At 39.1% G+C, this 22,541-nt stretch overlaps 1 protein-coding gene across 1 annotated transcript in view; it reads left to right on the top strand.

Moving 5' to 3' along the window:
- Nucleotides 1-19,511, top strand: part of LOC104429283 (probable glucan 1,3-beta-glucosidase A) — a 48,347-nt gene extending 28,836 nt beyond the window's left edge. The window contains exon 8 of the mRNA XM_039302148.1: nucleotides 19,179-19,511. Coding sequence (XP_039158082.1) covers nucleotides 19,179-19,360 — 182 coding nt within the window. The 3' untranslated portion in view covers nucleotides 19,361-19,511. The remainder of the gene's footprint in view (nucleotides 1-19,178) is intronic.
- Nucleotides 19,512-22,541: the final 3,030 nt, after the last annotated feature.

The following is a 22,541-nucleotide window of genomic DNA, read 5'->3' as shown; positions in this document are numbered from 1 at the left end:
ATGATGACCAACAATGGTGAGCGGTGAGCGGCGACGGCGACCAACAATGGCGACTGACGACGGCGACCGATGACCAGCTCTGGGCATGAACGACGACGGAGAGAAGGGCACGAGATCTATTGTGAACGCGGACGGGGAGGAACGCGTTTAGGTCAGTGCACAATGACCTAACGATGTCGTTCAGGTCAGCGCACTCAATGTGGATGGACGATGTTGTTTTTGTTGTCCACGTTGGCTTTTTTTTTTTTTTTATAAAAAAATGGGCCACATCAGTAAAAGAAGTCGCCGGAAATCGCCGAAAAATGCCACGTAAGCAATTTGGCCAGATTGAACTCAAGTAATCAATTTTGCTCCGATTTTGGCACTTAAGTGTACCTTTCATAAGTTATGGCACTTAAATGTCCCTTTGTGCAAAGTTGTAGCACTCTAGGAGTCCACACGTCCTTTTCCGAAGTGGTTGCTAGAAGCCCCCTCATTACAGTTCATCGCTCTTTAGTTCAATGAATTCCATGGTCAAATCGATCCTTTATTTGCTCCATTTGTTCCCTCCGTGCTTTATTATTTTTCCATATCTAACAATAATTTAGGGGGTCAATGGCTTGAAGAATATTTTCTCCATCGATTGAATCTGGTGATGCTTGATCTATCCAACAACAGATTTGAAGGTTCGACCCACCACTCGATTCTAGTTTAGTGCAAACAACAAGATTGGTGGAAAGGTTTCCCCTTTGATATGCAATGCCACTGAGCTCAGAGTCCTTGACTTGTCCAATAATAGTTTGATGGGCACCTTGCCAGAGTGCTTGATGAACTTTATCAAAAATCTCTTGATCCTCAACCTCCGCATGAACATGATTCACGGTGTGATCCCTAGAAAATTTGCTGAAGACAGCAACTTAAGGACTATTGACTTTAGTCAGAATTGATTTGAAGGGACATTGCCACGATTCTTGCTACGTTGTGAAAATTTGGAAGTTTTGGATCTTGGCAACAATAGAATCGAGGATACATTCCCCGAGTGGTTGGGAACCCTTCTCAAGCTACGGGTTCTTGTTTTGAGGTCCAACATGTTCCATGGCTTCATAAGTAGTCCTAGAGAAAGTCGCTTTCTGAATTGCACATCTTCGACCTGTCCAACAACAATCTGAGAGGTGCTTTACCCATTAAATATATTATGAAGCTTACTGCCATGATGAATCAGGATAAAAGACGAGGCAAGCTGTAGTATATGGGAGATGATAATTATCAAAATTCAATCACGGTGACCATGAAACGACTAGAGATACGGTTGGTGAAAATTCTAACTGTTTTCACGAGTATCGACTTATCGAGCAACCATTTTGTTGGGGAGCTTCCCATGGATATTGGAAACCTAAAGTCGCTCAAAGGGCTAAACTTTTTCCACAACAATCTCATAGGCTATATCCCTTTGTCTACTGGCAATTTGACGGAACTTGAATGACTAGACCTCTCTTCAAACAAGTTCATTGGAAGGATTCCTCAAGAACTAGTGGATTTGACGTATCTTGCATTCTTGAACCTCTCAGAGAATAAGCTCATCGGACCTATTCCTCAAGGAAGGCAATTCAACACATTCAAGAGCGACTCATTTTCCATGAATCCTAGACTATACGGATTTCCATTGCCAAAGACATGCACAAACAGTCCACGAGAAATTCCACCAGAACCATTCTTCAAGAAAATGATACAAGGCACGAAGGCTGGTTTGAGTGGACATCCATATTGATGGGTTATGGATGTGGAACCGTAGCTAGAGTCTCTTTAGGATACATTGTTCTCGGATCTAGAAATTTTGAATGGCTTGCAGGGTTGCTTGAAAGGAAATGAGCTAATATGAGAAAGAAGTGGATGAGAAACGCTCGTAGATCTTATAAAAAATGAGAATCTCAACTATTCATTCTCTGCATTGTTATATGATGAGTAAATCTGTTGAGGTGTCATGGGACCGATTACATGTTTATTATTATGGCCTTTTTATCATTTAAGTATAGTCTCATCCAAGTGAACAAAGTAAGATCTAATTTATCCTTGCTTCTTGTGGGAACTTATTTCTTTCCTCTTTTCAAGGGATAATATGGAAACCATAAGAAAAGTGAGACATGATTCGCTTTTGGTTTGTTATATAGGCCAGGTCGAGGTACACACAACAAGTGCTTGTGATCGCCGGTGTCTTTAGGAATTGCGTAGGCTACTTCTTTTTACCTTTGTAGAGAAAAGAATAAGTTTTTTCAAGAATTGAATGATTACTTAATTAAGTTGATATGTGATGAATAGTTATTATAGATGTGTGAATTGAGTGGTCACTTGATGAAAAGAAAGTAGCAGGTAGTTGTCGAAACCTAATTTTGCTAGTTTTTGCCGGTTTGGCAAACCATCTTTACTTGAAAAAGAAAAGAAAAAAATTGAATCAGACCGGTTTGACCCAGCCCTCTTGGGCCCAGCCGCAACCCTGCACCTGCTCGGCCTGTCTCTCTAGTGTGCGTCCGACCCGGCTTCTCCTCCCTTTCCTCTCTCTTTCTCGCCCCGCTCCGTTGGTCTTCCGCCTCAGGACACACAGCCGTCGCCGCTCTTCACTGCTCGTCATCCCACTTCTCCTACAATCGCACCAAGGCTTCTATTCGCCCCTGTTTTCTTGACCAGAGTACTCTGAAGAGCTCGTCTCCTATCCATCCACCTTCACCAGTTCCGACCTTCGACGTGACATTGAACTTGCTCCTTCTGCTCGGATTCATGGCCTAAGGTTCTGAAGCGACTAGGTCTCGCTTAAGATATGTTCGTTGGCCGTGACTCTGATCCTTAACGACGATCGGAGCTTCCGTCGTTGATCCAGTTGCTAGTCGCAGCTTCATTTCTGTCCATTAACAATGCAACGCTCTTACCCTGTTATACTTTTTTTCTGATGAAGGAGAATAGCCGAAATGAAATAGCATGTTTTGGATTAAGATCGACTCAACTTTTTCCGATTCTATGTTAACGATTAGACGTATCCCGGACTGTTTTTGGGTGGATGTGATCCGAGTTCGTTGATGCTCAATTTTATTTTCCCGAAGGGAAAACGCGCACACGCGTTTAGGGAAGAGAGGAGAATTCGCTCTTGGGGGCTCTCGTTCTCTCCTGCTCGTGGCTCTCATCGACTTGCGGCCACCGGCAGCTCTTTCCTCAGCACGGTCGTTCGTAATCGGTCGCTCGATCATCACTCCTCCCCGCTTGTGCCGTCACTTCTCGCTCACAGCGATGGCAGGCGAGAATTCCTTTCTCGGTTCTCAATTCTCCTCCTGCAATAGGGTTGTCGGCCACCGCAACTTCTTCCTCTGGTTTGACGTCGCCACTCAGTTCATCACCGGAAGCTTACCTCCAGCTCACCGGCGCTCGCCTCAACTCTAAATCACCTCCATTCTATTCCACCTCTATGTCGCTGGCTGTAGTTTGTCCAATCGCAGATTTTGCCTCGTTGGAAGGGATCAACACGACCTTTCCGAGCTTTTAGTCACGAAACTGTCTCTTGGGTTTCTGGTTTTCTCTTGTTCGGATGAAGTTTGGTCCAAGTCTTCAGAAAATGAAGCCGAGCGGAATCTTTCTCTGCTGTCCTCCCTCCGCTCTCCACGCAAGGCTTAGCTTGGAGCCATATCATCTCCTTCGAGATTGTACATGATTTCAACGTTCAAGTGAGGGTGCTGAGTTCACTGATTCTTTTGGCTTGATGGGAGAGTTGAGATGAAACGGCGATTTTGAGTGACGCACGTTCTGTTTGACATATTGTCCGAGAGAGGTTTTACTTTTACACCCGTGCTCGGACTTGGTGGACTTGTCCTTTCAATTTTTAAGCAAGCCCTATCGTGAACCTTTAGGAGCATGGCCGGGAAGCTGAGTCCAGTCAAATTGCGAGTCAGATTTGGCGATCCAGATCATTGCCATTGTTGCAGCTGAATGCGGGAATGAGCAGTTGTTTCGGACGCTGTTGTTGCCGTCGCTGCATCATCTCGAGAGCTCACGTTCGCGTTGAGGACATTGACCATTAAAGCTAAGTCCAATGCTCTCGATCTCTTGGATTTTCCGTAGCGTCACGTATGAATGTTGCTGGCTTTGTTTAAAGCTCGTCGTTTCCATTTTTTTGTTCCCCTTCGAATGGGCTTTGAATAGGTGGGCTTGAGCGGGTTTGGTAATTTTGGGCTTGATTTAGTCTAAGTGAGTTGGGCCTGGTCCTCAATTTTATGAGTCGACTTAATGTATTTGGGTTGGGCTTGCTTTCGTAGGCCCAATCGTATCTTTGGCCCACGCTTTGTGTACTGGAACCATGAGACCAGACCTATTTCTAAATAATTTTATCATACACGACTTCATTCTAATGGACAGAACCTTGCAAACAACTTCATCCTTGGATGGTTACTGAAACTGATCGAGATTCTCGATCTCTTTCGACCTCTGCAACACTCATGTCCATCATCCTTTCCGATACTTTGAATGAAGTTTATGAGGATTTTTTTTTTTACACAGCATATGAAAGTACGAACAAAGATGCAGGATTGTAAGTAATCAAGGACACCCTTGTATGGAACCTCAATATCATCACTTGTGTTGTTAGTTTTTATAATTGTAACATACTTGACAAGCATTTTATCAAACTTAAAAGATATTTCATCAGTTTATCTTAATTGAGAATTGTAATTAGAATCTCCATAGCATCCATTTCATGTGAAACTAGAAGACTCGAATAGCTTGTGAGAACTGTGAGAAAGATGGAGAAAATGGAAGTCAAATGGATGAAGAAGCCAAAGCAGAAGGCATAAGATTTCATGGACCATGAAATTGTTGAGAAGATGCCCAATTTAATTGTGCGCCATGTAGATCAAGGAATGGACAAGTCGTCGGCTTGAAATGTCATTAAGAGATTGCATCTTTTACTTGTGGCTGAATAGTAGATCTTGGACTTGTACCTATCATCTCACTTGTCTACAATAGTAAATAGGGGTATTGGAGGTTCGAGGCTATTTTACTGGAAAATGTTCATAAATGACTATTTTCTTCATTACGGATTATTCAATTTCGTCTACCGGACGGTAGTAACTAGAGCCACGCATTTCTATGAAATGAGAATTGCCACAATAAACTTGACTATCTTGTCATTCAGAGAAAGTGGGGAAGGCTTCCGCATCGTGTACATGTAGAAAAATCTGATTTCATGCTAGATATGATATTTCAAGTAAAAACAATTAATAAAGTTCAACATTCTAGCACTAATTTGTCAATGCCCATCTAGAATGGATGTCCTGAAATCTTTTCCACTGTTCCTTTGCATTTAGCCAGGAAGAAATTTTATGGCACTAAGAATTTTCAACACCCAATTAAACCCCAACAATTTGATGAAGACTTTGACTTCTTAACGATTCTAATTAAGTGCATTGCTATCTTAGAGGCATTGCGCTCGACCAAAAACATGGAATTCTGCAAGTCTCTATTTTTTATATGATGAAAATTGTCATCATATTCATGCAATGTTATGAATTATTCAAAGTTGTATACCGAAAAGTGATTACCAGTCACACATATCTATGAAATGAAAATTGCTACCATAAACTTCACCAATATGCCTTTCAAGAAAAGCGGAGAAGGCTTTTATATCTTGGATATGTAGAAAATCTTATTTCATGCTTGATATGATATTGCAAATAAAAACAATTAATAAAGTTCAACTTTCTAGCACTAATTTGACAATGCCCATCTAGAATGGATGCTGTGAAATCTCCTCCACCATCCTTTATTCATTCAGCCAAGGAAGAGTTGTATGTACATGTTAATATGCACACGTTACAAGGGTTTCAAATGTTTCGGATTTAAAAGGAAAAAAGGAAATGTGTAGAAATCGCAATATTCAAGTTAAGTAGAAAACAAATAATGAATAGTAGATCTTGGACTTGTCCCTATCATCTCAATTGTCTACAATAATAAATAAGGGTATTAGAGATTCAAGGTTTTTTTGCCGGAAAATGTTCATAAATGATTATTTTCTTCATTACGGATTATTTAATTTCATCTACCAAACGGTAGTAACCAGAGCCATGCATTTCTATGAAATGAGAATTGCCGCCATAGACTTGACTTACTCGTCATTCAAAAAAGGTGGAGAAGGCTTCCGCATCGTGTACATGTAGAACAATCCTATTCCATGCTAGATAAGATATTTCAAGTTAAAACAATTAATAAAGTTCAATATTCTAGCACTAATTTGTCAATGTCCATCTAGAATAGATGCCTTGAAAACTCTTCCACTGTCCTTTTAGCATTTAGCCAAGGAAGAAATTCTATGGCACTAAAAATTGTCCACATCCAAATAAACCCCACCAAAGACTCTGACCCGAATAACGATTCTAATTAAGTGCACTGCTATCTTAGAGGCGTTGTGCTCAACCAAAAACATGGAATTCCACAAGTCCCTCTATTTTCTATATAATGATAATAGCTACCATAGTCATGCAATATTATGAATTATTCAAAGTTGTATACCAAACGGTGATTACCAGAGTCACGCATATCTATAAAATAAAAATTGCCATCATAAACTTGACCAATATGCCTTTCAAGAAAAGCGGAGAAGGCTTACATATCTTGGATATGTAGAAAAATCATATTCCATGCTTGATATGATATTGCAAGTAAAAACGGTTAATAAAGTTCAACTTTTCTAGCACTAATTTGACAATGCTCATCTAGAATGGATGCTCGAAAACTCCTCCATTGTCCTTTATGCGTTTAGCCAAGGAAGAGTTGTATGTACATATTAATATGCACACATTTTGAGGGTTTCGAATGTTTCAAATTTAAAAGGAAAAAACAAAATGTGTAGAAATCGCAAGATTCAAATTAAGTAAAAAACAAATAATGAATAGTAGATCTTGGACTTGTACCTATCATCTCACCTGTCTACAATAGTAAATGGGGGTATTAGAGATTCAATGTTATTTTACCATAAAATGTTCATAAATGATTATTTTCTTCATTACAGATTATTCAATTTCATCTACCGGACGGTAGTAACCGAGCCATGCGTTTCTATGAAATGAGAATTGCCGCCATAGACTTTACTAACTCGTCATTCAAAAAAGTGGAGAAGGCTTCCGCATCATGTACAAGTAGAAAAATCCTATTTTATGCTAGATATGATAGTTCAAGTTAAAATAATTAATAAAGTTCAACATTCTAGTATTAATTTGTCAATGCCCAACTATAATTGATGCCTTGAAAACTCTTCCACTGTCCTTTTAGCATTTAGCCAAGGAAGAAATTCTATGGCACTAAGTATTTTCCACACCCAAGTAAAGGGAAAATTTCAAATAAGAATCCAAAGTGCCATTATTTTCTCAAAAGAGAATCTGAAGTGAAATTTGTCTCAAATAAGGACCCAAAGTACCTTCATTTTCTCAAAATAGGACTTGGAGTGGAGTCCGTCTCAAATAAGGACATAAAGTGATCATTTAGTCTCAAAGAAGGACCTCATTTGCCGGCCGGTGAATAGATACATCCCCGATGCATATTTCGGTAGCCTGATCAAGGGTATTTTTGTCCTTTTTTTTAAAAAAAAATTCGGTTGTCTTGTTCTTTATTATTATTTTTTGGGTCAATGGTGGCACTATTCATCATCTTCTTCTCAAGAACATTGGACTTGGGAAGGACCAGCGAGCATTGGCTGTTGGCGAGGGCTGGCAAGGGTTGGATGCCCATTGTTGGCAGTAGGTGAGGGCCACCAAGCCCTCGCCAGTCGTGGGAAAGGGCTTGCAGGTCGACCCTCGTCAGATCTGGCGAGGGTGGCCTTGGCTGCGGCCGGTGAGGGCCGCCGAGCCCTTGCTCGCTACGGACGAGGGCTTGTAGGCCCTCGTCGGCCCTTATCAGTGGCCGGTGAGGTGGGCGAGCCCTTGCCTAAGGCCGGCGAGGGGTGACCTTGCTGATGGCCGTGAGGGGCGACCTCCCTCACCTTCGCCCGCTACTCCACTAACAACCTCGTCTTTTGCTAGGACTACGACTGGGATGCCCGTATTGCTTTTTTCATCCCTTCATCCCACCACCGCTCCTAGATCAACGATTTCTTCAGCTACCCCTTTTGCCCTCGAGGACCTTCTTGTAGGGCCTCGATTTGGACGGCCCCCCTCCCCCATGGCCAACAAGGGCTCGATGGCCCTCACCCGCTGTCAGTAATGGGTGTCGAGCCCTCGCTCACTGCTGGTGATAGGCGTCGAGCCCTCGCCGGCCCTTACCAGTGGCCGGTGCTCGCTAGCCTTTCCCCAAGTCTGGTGTTCTTGGTCTGGGCAAGAAGAAGTGAACATGGGATGAAGAAAACGATGAACAGGGCAACCAAAAATGAAAAAAAAAAAATTGGACGAAAATATCATAATTAGGCCACCGGAATATACATCGGAGATGCATCTATTCACTGGCCGGCGAGTGAGGTCCTCCTTTGAGACCAAATGACTACTTTAGGTCTTTCTTTGAGACAAGCTTCACTTCAGGTCCTCTTTTGAGAAAATGATAGCACTTTGGGTCCTTATTTGAGACAAACTTCACTTTAAGTCTTCTTTTGAGAAAAAGATGACATTTTGGGTCCTTATTTGAAAATTTCCCCCCAAGTAAACCCCACCAAGAACTTTGACCCCAACAAGGACATTTGATAAAGACTTTGACTTCTTAATGATTCTAATTAAGTGCACCGCTATCTTAGAGGCGCTGTGCGCTACCAAAAAACATGGAATTCTACAAGTCCCTGTATTTTCTATATAATGAAAATTGCCATCATAGTCACGCAATGTTATGAATTATTCAAAGTTGTATGCCGAACAATGATTACCAGAGTCACGCATGTCTATGAAATGAAAGTTGCCACCATAAACTTGACCAATATGCCTTTCGAGAAAAGCGAAGAAGGCTTCCATATCTTGGATATGAAGAAAACTCATATTCCATGCTTGATATGATATTGCTAATAAAATTCAACATTCTAGCACTAATTTGATAATGCTAATCTAGAATGGATGCTTTGAAAACTCATCCACCGTCCTTTATGCGTTTGGCCAAGGAAGAGTTGTATGTGCATGTTAATATGCACACGTTATGAGGGTTTCGAATGTTTGGGATTTAAAAGGAAAAAAATGAAATGTGTAGAAATCGCAAGATTCAAATTAAGTAGAAAACAAATAATGAATAGTAGATTTTGGACTTGTACCTACAATAGTAAACAGGGGTATTAGAGATTCAAGATTATTTTACTGGAAAATGTTCATAAATGATCGTTTTCTTCATTACGAGTAATTCAATTTCGTCTACCAGACGGTAGTAACCAGAGCCACGTGTTTCTATGAAATGAGAATTTCCGCCATAGACTTGACTAACTCGTCATTCAAAAAAAGTGGAGAAGGCTTCCGCATCGTGTATATGTAGAAAAATCATATTTCATGCTAGATATGATATTCCAAGTGAAAATAATTAATACATTATAGCACTAATTTGTCAATACCCATCTAAAATGGATGCCCTGAAAACTCTTCCACCATCCTTTTGCATTTAGCCAAGGAAGAAATTCTATGGCACTAAGAATTTTCCACACCCAAATAAATCTCACCAAAGACTTTGACCCCAACAACGACATTTGATGAAGACTTTGACTTCTTAACAATTCTAATTAAGTGCACCGCTATCTTAGAGGCGTTGTGCTCGACCAAAAAATATGGAATTCTACAAGTCCCTGTATTTTCTATATAATGAAACTTGCCGTCATAATCCGGCAATGTTATGAATTATTCAAAGTTGTATACCAAATGGTGGTTACAAGAGTTACGCATATGTACGAAATGAAAATTGCCACCATAAACTTTACCAATATGCCTTTCAAGAAAAGCGGAGAAGACTTCCATATCTTAGATATGTAGAAAAGTCCTATTACATCCTTGATATAATATTGAAAGTAAAAACAATTAATAAAGTTCAACTTTCTAGCACTAATTTGACAATGCCCATCTAGAATGGATGCTCTAAAAACTCCTTCATCATCCTTTATGCATTCAACCAAGGAAGAATTTTATGTACATGTTAAAATGCACATCCTATGAGGGTTTCGAATGTTTCGGATTTATAAGGAAAAAAGCGAAATGTGCAAAAATCGCAAGATTCAAATTAAGTAGAAAACAAATAATGAATGTCAATCTTACAGGCCTGTTTGATCTAATTATGGGAACAAAACCGAGAGATGGTGGGTTCTCTTCTTTGTTGCACGAAGCCATGGCAAGGGCATCCTTTGTGAGTAACTGTTCATAGGTACCCATCGAGTTCTCCAATTTTTTTAGTGAATAGAATTCAAGTCTAAAGATATTAACTTCCAATTTAAAATTTTATACTTGTTTCTTGTGGGAACTTATTTCTTTTCTTTGTTCAAGGGATAATATTAAAACCATGGAAAAGCAAATCTCACTTTTGGTTTAATATATAGGCCAATGTCGAGGCACACACGACGTATGTGCGTGATCGTCGGTGTCTTTGGGAATTGAGTGATTATTTAATATAGGCTACTTCTTTTCACCTTCATAGAGAAAAGACCCGGTCATTTTAGGAATTGAGTGATTATTTAATTGAGCTGATGTGCGACAAATAGTTATTATAAGCGTATGAATTAAGTGGTCACTTGATGAAGAGAAAGTAGTGGGTAATTGTTGAAACTTAATTTTGCTGGTCCGGCGAACCATATCTCCTTGTTAAAAAGGAAAAAGAAAAGAAAAGAAAAGAAAAATTGAATCGGGCTGGTTTGTGGCCCGCGACCCAGCACCCGCTCGGCCTGTCTCTTCTCCAACCCACGTCCAATCCGTCCTCTCCTCCCTTTCGTCTCTCTTTCTTGACCCCGTTCCGTTGGTCTTCTTCCTCACGACGCGCGGCCGTTGCTGCTCTTCACTGCTGGTCACCCCACTCCTCCCGCAATCGCACCAAGGCTTACGTTCGCCCTTGTTTTCTTGACCATAGTACTCGAAGGGCTCGCTCCTACCCATCCCTCCTTCACTAGTTCCGACCTCGACATAACACATAACTCGCCCCATTTTGCTCGGGTTCATGGCTTAATGTCGTGAAGCGACTAGGGGTGCGTTTGGGAACCACTTTTGGGGAAAGCCTTTAGGTGACTTAAAGGTGTTTTTCAAAATGCAAACTGTGTTTGGTAAATTATACTTTGAAAGCTCTTTGTGAAGTGCTTTGAGCAAAATAGTGTTTGGGAAATTACATTTACAAAGGATTTTTGTGGTAAAAAAAATTATCAAAAGAAAATTTTTTAAAAAAATGACCGGCAAGGGCAGTGGCCGTCAGCGACCTCCGGCGACCTCCGACGACCCCGGATCTGGGTCGCGGGAGGTAGGTCTCGATCGTGCGAGGTCGCGTGACCTCTCGCGTTGCCGGAGGTCGCGCGACCAGATCTGGTCGCGCGACCTCCAGCGACCAGATCCGGTCGCGCGAGAGGTTGCGCGGCGGGCCGCGTGACCAAATCTGTTCGCCGGAGGTCGCGCGACCTCGCGGCGACCAGTTCGGCGACCAGATCTGGTCGCCGCGAGGACCTACGACCTCCGGCGGACCCTCGCTTGAGGTCAGCCGACCCTAAGGCTTGCGGCGTCCCGGAGAAGATGAACAATGCTCATACAAGGGCACGCACTGGAAAAACAAAAAATTTATGAGGACAATTTTGGAAATATAAAAGATGAACAGTGAGCTCCCACCATGCCGAGAATGCTGAAAAGCCCAAGGCAGGCTTTCAGCCTTCCAAGTACTTGCTTTCCCATTAAGAGACTTCGAAAGCTGGTTCCCAAACACCCATTTTTTTTGGCCCAAAGGGCTTTTGATGCCCAAAGCCCCTTCCAAAGTTACTCCCAAACGCACTCTAGGTCTCGCTCGAGATCTGTTCCTTGGCCGCGACTTCGATCCTTGATGATGATCGAAGCTTCTGTCATCAATCCACACAACCCTCTTATTCTGTTGTGCTTTTTTCTGGTGAAGGAGAAGAACCGAGATAGCGTGTTTCAGATTAGGGTCGAATCAACTTTTTCTGAGTCTATGTTAACGATTAGACATATCGCAGGCTGTTTTTGTGTGGATGTAACTGTAGTCCGAATTCATTGATGCTCAGTTTTATTTTTCATACTACGCACGAAACTTGTTCGATAAAATGTGTCTGAGATGTGGCTGTGAAATGCTCTTTTTTACCGTTGTTCAATCTGAAGACGTTTTAATATGATTTACATGACATAAGTTCATATGCTAGCTGTTAAGGTTGGCTTTGACCCGTAATGAGAATTGAGAATACCGAGAGTTTTACTGACTTCATATTCTCTTTGATTGATGCATGGTGTCATTGACGATGGCCTTCTCATGGTGATTATTGACAAGAAATTGATCCAAGAAATTAATTGTGTTTGACGTATCTTCGATCACGACAAGCGTCGCATTTTGCAAAAGAGTTAGAGAATCAAAATCTTTTTGTTTGTTTTATTTTGGTGTGTATCCATGGTGTTAAGTAAAGATTCCCATATGAATGGGCGAGGGGTGCAGCGGGCCCCAACCCAAACGGTAAGTATTTTCCCCTTACAAATTGGGTGGGGAGAAAATGGCGGGGCATGGGGCCAGGATTCATGTGGGTTTAGTACGTTAGGTTAATAATTGAAAGAGGTGATCATCAAGTGTCCTATTCACGCACATGTGTATGTATTTTTCTTTTGCTAAGATTGTTTGAAGAGTAATTCACATTATTTTGCTGGGTTTTTTTTTTCTTCCTAATTATTTCTTCAAATTATAAATGGATATATGCAAACAAGACTTGATCAATAGCTCTTTTGGCAAATTAACCAACGCCATGTATTGTTGCTAAGGACAAATCTACGTTTAGTTTTGGGCGGCACTTTTTACACTCATCTTTTGGTTTAGACACTCTTTCTTTTGTTGTTTTGACCATATTATCCTTTATGGGATCCGTCACTTTTTGTAAAACCTTATAGTGTTTTTATTTTATTTTTATTTCATGCTTTTTATTTTTATTCTTTTCTTTTTTCTCCTTACACTTTTCATTTTGCAAATCATCTCTCGGTTATCTTGTGTCATTATTTCCAACATATCAATTAATTAGAAGTAACACAGCAACCCAAAACTAATGATAAATAACTTATGGAAACATAGTAAGAAACTAACCTAGAGGGAGCAACGGTCTATAGGATGCAACTACACTACAAACCATAAAGTAACTGCACAGTTAATTCACAAGCACTATTTTGATGCATGCTACACTCTAATCGTAAGATCGAAACCCATGATCAAGCATTTCTACGATCCAAAACTCAAATTCACTTTTTAAGAAAAGATATCAAGAAACACTCAATAGCGATTGGAAAGAGCATGATTTGAGACCAAGAGAACCAAAAAGAAAAAAAAAAGAAAAAAAAAAAAAGAGGCTTTCGCTAGGACCATACTTTTGGTAGCGAATGAGGAGGGCACAAATTGTTGAAATAAGCAGTTCTTTTAAGGATTGCAAATGCTTATTTGTGGGAGAAGGAGAAGAATAAGAAGTGGGAGGTGTAGAAGGAAGATAATGGCTTGCGAGAGAGACGATTTGCAAAAGTGAATAACAAATTGAGACGTCAAAGGTGTGAAAAGAAAGAAGAAGAAATAAAGTGGGACCCATAAGGAAAAACAAGAAACAAATGACTAGATAAAAAAGAAATCACTTTTATAGAGTTGCACGAGAATTGGTGGACTCCACAAGATATAATATGGTAAAAAAAAAAATTAGTTTCTAAGCCGAAAGAGAAGTGAAACAAATGCAGCTCTTACTTCTACATACATTAAATTACAAAAAAAAAAAAAAATTAATTATCCAAAAAGTCATAAATCTATTTAGGCGGTCAATTCAGTTATAAATCTTTTAATTGTGCAAATTTAATTATAAACTTTTTTTTTTTTTTTTTTTTTGTGTCCATCTAGTCTTAAACATTTTGAAGTTTTGCAAATTTAGTCTGAAAAGTTTCAAATCCATGATTGAATGGGAGGACACAGGTTAGAAAACATTGTCAGCATGAAAACTCGGTATGGCGTTGATGTAACTACATTGCTTCTAAAACTCTGGCAAGATAGATATAGTCACAATTGTTCGCGCTTGCCTCGACTGGCTGAACACTCTGCTAGCAGATAAGAGAGCTTGTGGACAACCCCGACATATTTGCTAGCTACAGAGAAGGCGTGGAACCGCGCAGATCCGCGCGAAGCATGTGGCCGTGCCGAATTTTGCAGCTTGGATGTTTCCTTTCCCCATCTCATTTGAGACCCTCAAACTAGAACGCATTGAAGATAATGTCCACGTGCCTACTGTCATCAAGACTTGCACGTAAATACCTGAGAAATTTGATAGAGCAGCAGAATGCAAGTCCTTCTTGCTGTCAAAAGGGATGGAGAAAAATAGAAGGACCAATGAGGGGGAGGAGAAGTTAAATAAAACAAGTTATATTTTTACTCAGCTTCACAACAAGAATAATTGGTCATCCTAAGCCAATTTTAACATCAATTTGCACAATTTGAAGTCCCATTGAAGACCAAAATGAGACAGCCCCTCTATCTCACGAATTTCTCTCAAATCCGAATTCTATTTCATTTTTCTTGGAATCCGATTTCTGAACGAACTTCTCCGATTGATGTCCGATTTGATGTGGAAAAGCCCATGAAATTTCCTTTCACCAATTCACTCACACCAGATGTCAAAAATCCATTCAAATTGGCTAATTCGAATTTCCGTTCGTTTTCCGAATCGTTTGAATTGATTTCCGTAAAAATCTCTAACTCACTAAAAATTCCTCAAAAGGTGAGTCAACGTTCATAGAATGACTCATGACACGTTAGAACTTTCGATTTCTGAAATCGAATTCAAATTCGATGTTAATTTCAATCGAGACACGGTTTTAGTGTGATCTAGCCTACCGAGTAGCTTTTAGAAATTTTTTGTGCAATTGACCCATGGTTGATTTTCTTGAACCATACGTACCTCTTCGACACATTGACGACTTTTTGTGGTTGTGAAAATTTCAAAATTTAAAATATGGACATAAGGTACCCAAAATGACAGAAAATCAGTTTAGTGCTGATCGACGAGAATTTTGCAATAAGGTAGAATCACCCACACTTGAATCACACATCTCAGTCGAATTGACCCATCTTCGGTCGTTGATCGATTTTTAATTGTGCCATAATAACCCTTGCAGACTAGCACGATCGAGCAGTTGATTTCTAGTTGAATTCTCAAGTCTATTACATTAAAATCCTTTAATGACTTCACTTGATAGATAAGTTATCTCATGAGTGGCAAACTTAGAGAAAAACGTTATAGGCGCGTCGATGAAAGGCCTAACTTATCCAATCGAAATCAGAATTGAATTTTCAGAATGTCACAAAAAACGTCTGGCTATATATCATATGAAATATTAATCATGCAAGTTCCATCTTGGAGCTCATGTCATTAGCGGTCCAAATGATCTAATCTCCATAGCCTTAAGACCAAATGCAATATTCTTCATCTTAGCGTGTAGAGTGAGTTTTTGCAAAATAGGTTGCACATGACAACGTTTTTGACTGGATAAAAGTTTTTTTTTTTTTTCAGAAATAGTTTTTTCTATTTCTATTTCGGGAAATTTTTTTGAGTAAAATGAGGTATTTGGTAAGTACATAAAATTTCTACTTCATATGGGTCAACACAAAACCATTATTCTAACCCTTAAGACTTTTAGGTAAAAGTCTATAAATGTGTTGGCCCTCCCTCTCGTTTAATGTCACAGCAAAGAAGCGAGCCAGAAATGGCGCCCTGTCATCACCATTCATTCCTGCTCCTTTGTTCTCTTTGGGTGTTCTATCCCTCGATCCTCGCCCAGACCGCGGAGTTCAACTTGCCCCTCAAGGCTGTGAACCTCGGAAATTGGCTTGTCACCGAGGGGTGGATGATGCCTTCTCGGTTCGATGGACTCAAAGGACAGCTCTTGGTAAGCTTTTAAAGATAAAAAGAGCTATCGGGTAATGCTCCATAGATTGTTATTATCCTTTCTCTAGCATGCTTTTTTATCATAGTTTCGTGATTAGTATTGTTGGATGATCGCAAAGTTTCTTCTCAGGTCAATATGACATATGCCTGCACTAGATACAGTTTAATGTTTACGATATTTGAGAATGATACAGTTACAAAACGATCTTGTTTGGCATATGTCTATATGTACTAGCACATGATTTTAACACGAGAGGTGTAAACTTTTGTCAAATTAAGATGCCAAATGTCAACAGAACTTGTTTCTAACGAAACATTTCTTTCCATCATTTTGCCAGATTTCTGACATACAAATATGAACTTGGTTCGACCTGTATATATGAACTCTGTTCCCCCCACCCAGTATGTGCATATACACTGTTATTTGTTTGGTCTATAAAAATATCACTTCACTCTTCCAATGAGATGAACCAAATCCCATTTTCCTGCTTATGTTTCAATGGTAGGATGGGACTCAAGTGCAGTTCAAGTCGACAAAGCTCGGGAAATTCCTGTGTGCTGAAAACGGCGGCGGAGCCACCCTTGTCGCCAATTGCGATCAGCCCTCTGACTGGGAAACTTTCAGGGTGTGGCTTTCTGTCTCACCAAATTGACAATCGTCATTAGACAAGCTCAAAAGATTCACATGCCATCCAACATAATTTTCGCTCACTTCCTATGGTGCAGCTGTGGAGGATTTCCGACAAAAAAATTCAACCTCAGAGTTTTCAACAAGCAATTTGTCGGATTGCAAGGCCAAGGAACAACGGTTGTCGCTGTTTCTGGTAACCCGAGCGCCTCAGAGACTTTCGACATTATCAGGAAACCGGACAATCCCAATCGAGTTCGATTTCAAGCATCTAATGGGATGTTTCTCCAGGTAATTCCCCTGTTCCAGCTTCTATGACTTCTGCAGTTACTATGGTATTATGGTGTACATGACTGATCTTCGGTGTCATAGAGGGTTTCACGACTATTTCGTTCTAACCCATACAGTGGTTGACAGTGAGTGGTTTTCGATTTGACGGTCTGTCGGTGGTGATTTGTCATCAAATCGTTGACAATAATCTCTTCCTCTGACCGTCCAAATTTCGCAGGACTACGTTGTTGTGCAGAATAGCGCAGCACCATAGAAAGTTCTTGTCTGCATGGCCAGTTACACGGCAGAAATTACACGAAGCTATCTGTTGTTAATTTATTGCACCCATCACGTTAATATAAGATCAAGACCCAAGTAGACTTTGATAAACATAAGAAACTGTCATGCATCAGTCCAATGGTGTTTGTATGAAACGCCGGATGGCACTCGTGTTGAGATCTACTGTTCTGTGACGTCGCATGGCACTCGCGTTGAGATCTACTGTTCTGTGACGTCTTACATGGGCGCTTTCCGCACTTTCTTGACGCTGAGAGGACGTGATGAGCACCCCTAGTTTGCTTGAAAAACAACAGCGACACTCCACGCAATACGACGAGTAAACTTACGTCCTCTATAATCCATAAACACATTTTTTGCAACGGCAAGGCCTCATAAAATGAAAGGAACAGTCATATCCGCAACGGCATTACTTTACTCTTAATCGAAAGGAACTGTTGGATTACAAAAGCATTTCCATTCCATCATCCAAAATTCCTGATCAAAGATAATCGATAGAGTCCCCATATTCCCCGGTTATTAATTGGATACAATCACATTGATTTATGTAATTTTCTCTAATATAGTATGGATGATCAGGCAAGGTCGCTGACGGAAGTGACGGCAGATTATACTGGAGACTCGAGTTGGGATGACAATGACCCATCGATCTTTGAAATGAACATTACCTTCGTTTTACAAGGTGAATACCAAATAACAAATGGATATGGCCCCAGTGCTGCCCCAAACCACCTACGGGTAATCCCTAATTAATTAGTGGCAAAGTAAGCACGAAATAGAAATACAGTGACTAAGTAGATCAGTAATCTCTGAACAAATTTGCTCTGCAGGATCATTGGAACAGTTACATTACTGAGCAGGACTTTGAATTTATGGCGGCCAATAGTCTAACTGCCGTGAGGATTCCAGTAGGATGGTGGATTTGGTATGATCGGGTGCCGCCAGCGCCTTTTGTGGGAGGCTCGCTGAATGCACTGGACAACGCATTTACATGGGCAGCGTAAGCGACTTTCGATACTTTTACATCTTAGTTGAATAACTCCAACAGAAAGTGTGCAGTGGAGGATCTTTATAGGAAGCCAGTCTTTGCTTAAGTCGGTCCATCGAAGTTACAAGAATCTTGTGAGTCTAACCTTGAACAATTGAATTTTTCTTTTTGCAGGAAGCATGGTATGAAGGTAATAGTTGATCTCCACGCTGCTCCAGGATCTCAAAACGGCGAAGCTCATAGCGCATCGAGAGATGGATATCTGGAATGGGGTGACTCTCACATTGAGGAGACCGTGAAAGTTATAGACTTCCTAGCGGAAAGGTCTGGCAGATGAGTTCTCAATTTAAACAAATCCCTTATGACATATATCTCTTTAGTATTGCCGATGAATCGCAACCATTGGTATTGATATTTAGTATGCTAGATCTTATAATCAGATGTTTCATAGCATTCTCCCTTATGATTGTCAAGTAGATATGGCAACCACTCGGCATTGGTTGCGATTGAGCTGATGAACGAGCCTCAAGCTCCGGGTGTCAAGTTTGAGGATCTTACTAAATACTACCGGTTAGGTTACGAGGCCGTGAGGAGTCACACTCCGAATGCTTATGTCATCATGTCCAACCGGTTGTCAGCCGACTCGCAAGAGCTCCTTCAGTTCGCGAGAGGCTTCAGCCGAGTCGTCATCGACGTGCATTACTACAACCTCTTTGATCCGATGTCTCAACAGTGGAATCTGCAGCAGAACATTGACATCATCTATAAATATAAAGCTTCCGATCTGAGCAAACTAACCCTGGCAAACGACTCCTTGAGCTTTGTTGGTGAGTCCTACCATGTGGTTAGAAAGCAACAGGAGCATGTTTAATATAGAGCATACAGGTACACATGACGCGTGCGCTAGAGCACATACATGTAATGACATTTGCGAGCTAAATTGGTTTTTGCAGGGGAATGGACCTCGGCATTGGCCTTCGACGGGGCAACAAAGGAGGATTCGAGAAAGTTTGCCAAGGCTCAGCAAGATGTTTACGGGCGTGCCACTTTTGGGTGGGCGTATTGGTCTTATAGGTGCAAGGGCGATACCTGGAATCTCAAGCGGATGATTAAAGACGATCTCATAAAGATCTAGTTTGATTTCTCATCCTCATCAAGCGGATTATGTCATCATGAATACCAAGAACAGATCGATAATCTGTTTACAGAATCATGTACTATCAAAGTTGCCTTTACGGTGACTTTATTTGAATATAATAAGATTGAGCTTGAGCATGCTTCCACCACATCCTTCTTTTTGGCATTCCAGAAAGATTGAAAGTGACTGATTAGCCCTATTGTCCTTTTCTGGCGAAAAAAAAAAAAAAGAATATTCACTGACAGAAAGTTCGATTTTCTCTCTCAATGGTGATGTCGGTTCGTGGGAGGAAATACAAGGCCAAGACTTTTTTTTTTTTTCACAATTTTGTTAGTTTTTTTTTTTTTTTGGTCAGTACAATTTTGTTAGTTAGGATAATCAAACAGTAGTCCCTCTATTTTTTTTTTTTTCATAGAAAATCAGAACTGCCATTTTTATCTTTTTTATGGTCATAATATATTTTAAACTGAATTAAAAGATCATTGCCGGATGTGAATCCATCTGACGCGTCATCGAATCCCCAACTTAAGATTTGTAGATTTTCAAACACCAATTTCCTTTTCACATACATTTAGATGTCCAATTGACATAATCCAAATCAATTAGTAGTCACTCCAATTTGGTGTTTTAAGTTTATGATCGTGTTTGTATATTGTGGATTACCTAAACCTAGGATTTCAAGGTGCTATAGCGAATCATAGTTCATAAAATTTGAGGTGTTATAGAGTAGTGACTATACTGGAGAGGGTAGAAATAATATAAAGCGTTCAAACAACTCTTTTGGTTAAGTCTTTGCATCTATATTACCGTCCGACTATTAAGAAATTTTGGACAAATTTGGAATTAGAGTAAAAGTTGGAAATTTCTTTTTAGTAAACAAAAATTTGAGAAATAATTGAGATTGGACCTAAAGTTAGGGCTTTTTCGAAATTTGGTCCTTTATAGGAATACTCAATAGAGATCCTTCATAATATAGGGAAGCCCAATTTCCTCAATGGATTTTGGGCTCCTTGAATGGCCCAGCAACTTTTATAAACAATGGCTAATCCCGTTGCAATTATCTCTCTTCATTTTCTTTTTGTAAAATATTCCCAAATATAATTTTAAGTATGTTTGAAGTGATCAGTTGCTAAAAGATAACTTGATGGCTAAAAAGAAAAGACAATGCAACTTTTTTTTCTGATAAATTATAGCATGATGTATAATTTGCATGAAGTGCTCAAGATCAAAATTAAGTTTTATAAATATTATGTAAAAGATAGATATCGAGATAGTAACTAGTTTTAGCTGTTTTTGAAGAAAATAATCACAAAAGGAATTAAAATGATTCACTAGCTGAGAAGCGATTGTTGAAGATGGAAGAGTTTCCCGCAATGGTGGAAAAAGGTCGAAGACAGCTCATGATGCATTTTGATTGAATCCCTATTTTGTCCTATATTTAATATTAATTTATTATACTGACTTTCTTTGACTTTTTTTTTAATTATGAAAAGTAGTATCATACAAGTCAATCGGCTAAATCTATCACCGAGTTCGGTGATTCTGTGATATGACATGTTCACTAACTATTTAAATATTGTACATAATAGTTTTTCAAATGGGTTCCTTATGAGTGATATTTCTACCTGTGTATAAAAATAATCAAGCTATAATGAGTAACGACTACACGAGATCAAAAAGTAATATTTGGGTGTGAAATTGTAGAAGATTCCCTCTAAGATCTAGTAGTTATATCCAATTGATCATATATGCAAAATATGATATGACTTACACAAATAGGAACATAGTTGAATGGTAAGATCATAACAATACAATAGTCAACAAGTCCCAAATCTTATGTACAAATTACAATCAAGTCTCAGATTTTGAAGTTAGTTCAATCAAGTCCTTATCATTTAATAAAAAGTCTATTATGATTGAAGACAATTCATGACGCATTTTGATTGAATCTCTATTTGTCCTATATTAAATATCAAGTTATTATACCGATATTCTACGATGTATTTTTTTAATAATATAAAAATTAGTAACAGTCAAGATGCCTACGATGACTCCATGATATGACATGTTCACTAACTATTTAAATATCTTACGTAGTAGTTTTTCAAATGAGTTCCTTATGAGTGATATTTCTATCCGTGTATCAAAATAATCAAGTTATTCACGAACAACAACAACACGAGATCAAAAAGTAATAACTTGAGTGTGCAACTGTAGAAGATTCCCTTTAAGATCGAGTAGGTCTATCAAATTGATCATATATGCAAAATATGATATGGCTTACAAAAATAAGAGCATAGTTGAATGGTAGGATCGAAATGATACAGTTGTCAACAAGTCCTAAATCTTATGTACGGATTCCAATCAAGTCTCAAATTTTTAGTTAGTTCAATCAAGTCCTTATCATTTGATAAAAAGTTTATTTGAGTCCTAAAATATTCATTTGGTTCAATTAAAAATGAAATTATGTTTTAAAACTTACGTTGAAAAATGCAATTTAAGGATCCTATATAGATTTTTTTTATAAGTGTATTAGCAATCCTAAGCCTTGTCACAAAAGTGCAATTGAATTCTAATATTTTCAAAAAAGTGTAATCAAGTCTTAAAACTTATTTTGAAAATACAATCAAGCGTAAAAACTTTCAAAAGTACAATCAATGGAAGAACTTAGATTTGACTAATCTAACAAGTTTTAGAACTTGATTGCACTTTTAAAAATTTTAGGGCTCAAGCGCATTTCCGTACTAAATTTTAGGACTTAATTGCACTTTTGAAAGTTTTATAATTCATTTGTACTTCCATTTTTAAAACTTCCAACACACTTATCCTGTTATTTCTTAGTGACACAGGCAATTTCATATGAAAATTCATCGAAAGGTTTTTATCGTATTTTTTTTTTTTTTTTGGAAAAAAAAGGATCCAAGATAAAATTGAATAAATTAAAGGGTTATGACTAACCAAAATTTGTACAACTATGATAAATTAAACCTAAATTAATTATTTTTATTACAATAAATCATAAACTTATACATTCGTGATAAATTTACCATTTGTTAGTTTTTATTAAATTTTACTGTCAAATGTTGAGTTGAATGACACATGGCATTTCACAAATATATCAATTTTGGGTTTTATTCTCCATTTATCATAATTGTGAATTACTCTAATTTAAAAAAAA

This window comes from Eucalyptus grandis, chromosome 9, assembly GCF_016545825.1.
Source record: "Eucalyptus grandis isolate ANBG69807.140 chromosome 9, ASM1654582v1, whole genome shotgun sequence".
Taxonomy (NCBI): Eukaryota; Viridiplantae; Streptophyta; class Magnoliopsida; order Myrtales; family Myrtaceae; genus Eucalyptus; species Eucalyptus grandis.
This window is presented reverse-complemented; position numbering and strand designations above follow the sequence as displayed.